General features: G+C 47.3%; 1 protein-coding gene across 1 annotated transcript in view; it reads right to left on the bottom strand.

Annotated features, from left to right (window-relative positions):
- Positions 1 to 2500, bottom strand: part of greb1 (growth regulating estrogen receptor binding 1) — a gene marked incomplete at both ends in the record, with an annotated part of 33783 nt that overhangs the window by 4521 nt on the left and 26762 nt on the right. The window contains 3 exons of the mRNA XM_080849707.1: positions 489 to 651; positions 1278 to 1482; positions 2449 to 2500. The exon at positions 2449 to 2500 is cut by the window's right edge and continues 110 nt beyond it. Coding sequence (XP_080705833.1) covers positions 489 to 651; positions 1278 to 1482; positions 2449 to 2500 — 420 coding nt within the window. The remainder of the gene's footprint in view (positions 1 to 488; positions 652 to 1277; positions 1483 to 2448) is intronic.

The raw sequence follows: 2500 nt of genomic DNA on the forward strand, positions 1-2500 counted from the left end.
TGCTGCTAATGGTACTGGGTTACATTGAACAGAGATGTGAATGACTGATGTAACTGATGTAAATACCTATTAAATGTATAAGTAAGAGGACGGGATGCTGATAGAATGTAAATGTTATAGATAAATAGATAAATAGGTCAATATCAGACGACAGGCTGCTGTTTCACTGAACACAGATGTAAATGTCTATAATATGTATCAGTAAGAGAACGGGGATGCTGAAAGTATGCAAATGTCTATAATATGTATAGTATGTTACTATAGTATGTTAATGTTATAGATAAATAGGTCAATATCAGACGACAGGGCTGCTGTTCCACTGAACACAGTCGTAAATGTCTATAATATTTAAAAGTAAGAGGACGGGGCTGCTGATAGTAAGTAAATGTTATAAATAAATAGGTCAATATAAGATGACGTGAATGCTGCTGAACACTGATGTAAATATCTATAATATGTATAAGTAAGGGGACGGGGCTGGGCGGCACCTCTTGGGGTCGACGTCCAGAGCGTTCCACATGACGCAGGAGTCGTCGGCGAGGATGATGAAGGGCCAGACGTCCGGCGGGCGACTGCCGTGCTCCACGCGCCGACTCCTCTCTAGCTCCAGGTTGTGGTAGGACAGCTCCTTGATCAGGAAGTGGGCCGCACCTGAACACAGAGAGAAGGAGAGAGGGCCGCTGATTGGCTGCTGAACACAGGGAGGAGGAGAGAGAGGGGTGCTGATTGGCTGCTGAACACAGGGAGGAGGAGAGAGAGGGGTGCTGATTGGCTGCTGAACACAGGGAGGAGGAGAGAGAGGGGTGCTGATTGGCTGCTGAACACAGGGAGGAGGAGAGAGAGGGGTGCTGATTGGCTGCTGAACACAGGGAGGAGGAGAGAGAGGGGTGCTGAGGGGATGGCTGCAGGACATCAACACTAACCTCCACCTGATTAACCTCCACCTGATTGACCTCCACCTGATTAACCTCCACCTGTCTGACCTCCACCTGTCTAACCTCCACCTGATTAACCTTCACCTGTCTGACCTCCACCTGATTAACCTCCACCTGTCTGACCTCCACCTGTCTAACCTCCACCTGTCTAACCTCCACCTGATTAACCTTCACCTGTCTAACCTCCACCTGATTAACCTCCACCTGTCTGACCTCCACCTGTCTGACCTCCACCTGTCTAACCTCCACCTGTCTACCGTCAGGATGAACAGGGGTCTTGAAGCGATAAAATATGGTTTATCTAATAGGACCTTATGAAACGATAGAGGAAGTGTGGCGTACCGATCCCTGCTCCGTTGAAGGTGGTGGGCAGCACCAGCATGATGTGGTTGGGCCAGTACTTCTTGTAGACGGCCATCTCGTACTCCTTGACCACCAGGATGTGGAGGTGCGAGGCTCCATCCATGGCGTGGTAGAGGTTGAACAGGCCGTGCTCGTGGCGACCCGTGGTGGGGGTGAAGATGGGGCTCTTGATGCAGTCAGGATTCTGTCAGGAAGAGATAGGATAGAAGGGACAGACAGTGACACACTTGAGAGGAATCATTCCCTGTTTATGATTTACATTTACACTGCAAAAAATGCTTTTCTAACCTAGTGTTATTACTCTTATATTGAGATGAAAATCTAGTTGGTCTTGTTTCTAGCTAAATTGTACTTACCTAGTGCTTTCTTGGTAAGGTTATTTTTACCTATTTCAAGCAAATATTACTTATTTTAAGAAATCTTAACAAGCCAAATTTGCTTAACGCACTGGCAGCCAAATTTGCTTGTTTTAAGTAAAATCCTGCTTAAATATGTAATTATTTGTCTTAAATCTAGAGGGGCATTTTTGGCAGTGTACATTGAGTCATTTAGCAGACGCTTTTGTCCAAAGCAACGTACACGGGAGACAACAGTCAAGCTAAGAGCAATAAACACCTGGTGTGACAATAACAACTACTTTACATAAGAACTAGAAAAATGACATAGAAAGAAACAGAAGTGCGGTACTGTAACTGCAGAACTGCAAGTTAAGTCAAGGTGTCAGTTAGGAAAGGAGGTGCTCTCTGAAGAGTTGCGTCTTCAAAAGCTTCTTTCAGGTAGAGAGGGACGCCCCTGCTCTGGTGGTAATAGGCAGTTCGTACCACCTTGGATGACCAATCAGCAGGCAGTGTCCATAAAATTAAATATTTCTCTGACCCCGGGCTGTGCCAATGACTGTATGTAGTGATCCATGAAGTAAAATGTATGGAAAGCTCAACTTCATCTGAGGTAAGAGAAGCAAACCTCATTTCCTTTTAAAAAGGCTGTCAGAGCTGGCAGTGCCCTTTGCCTCTCCCTGGTGGTCAAAGCTGATAGAGCCCTTTGGCTCCCCCTGGTGGTGAGTGCTGGCAGTGCGCTTTGGCTCCCCTGGTGGTGAGCGCTGGCAGTGCCCTTTGGCTCCCCCTGGTGGTGAGAGCTGGTAGAGCCTTACCCAGTCAGAGGCGAGCGGCAGCCTCAGGCTCTCCAGCTGGCCTCCTGGTTGG

This window comes from Sprattus sprattus (genome assembly GCF_963457725.1).
Source record: "Sprattus sprattus genome assembly, chromosome: 13".
Classification (NCBI taxonomy): Eukaryota; Metazoa; Chordata; class Actinopteri; order Clupeiformes; family Clupeidae; genus Sprattus; species Sprattus sprattus.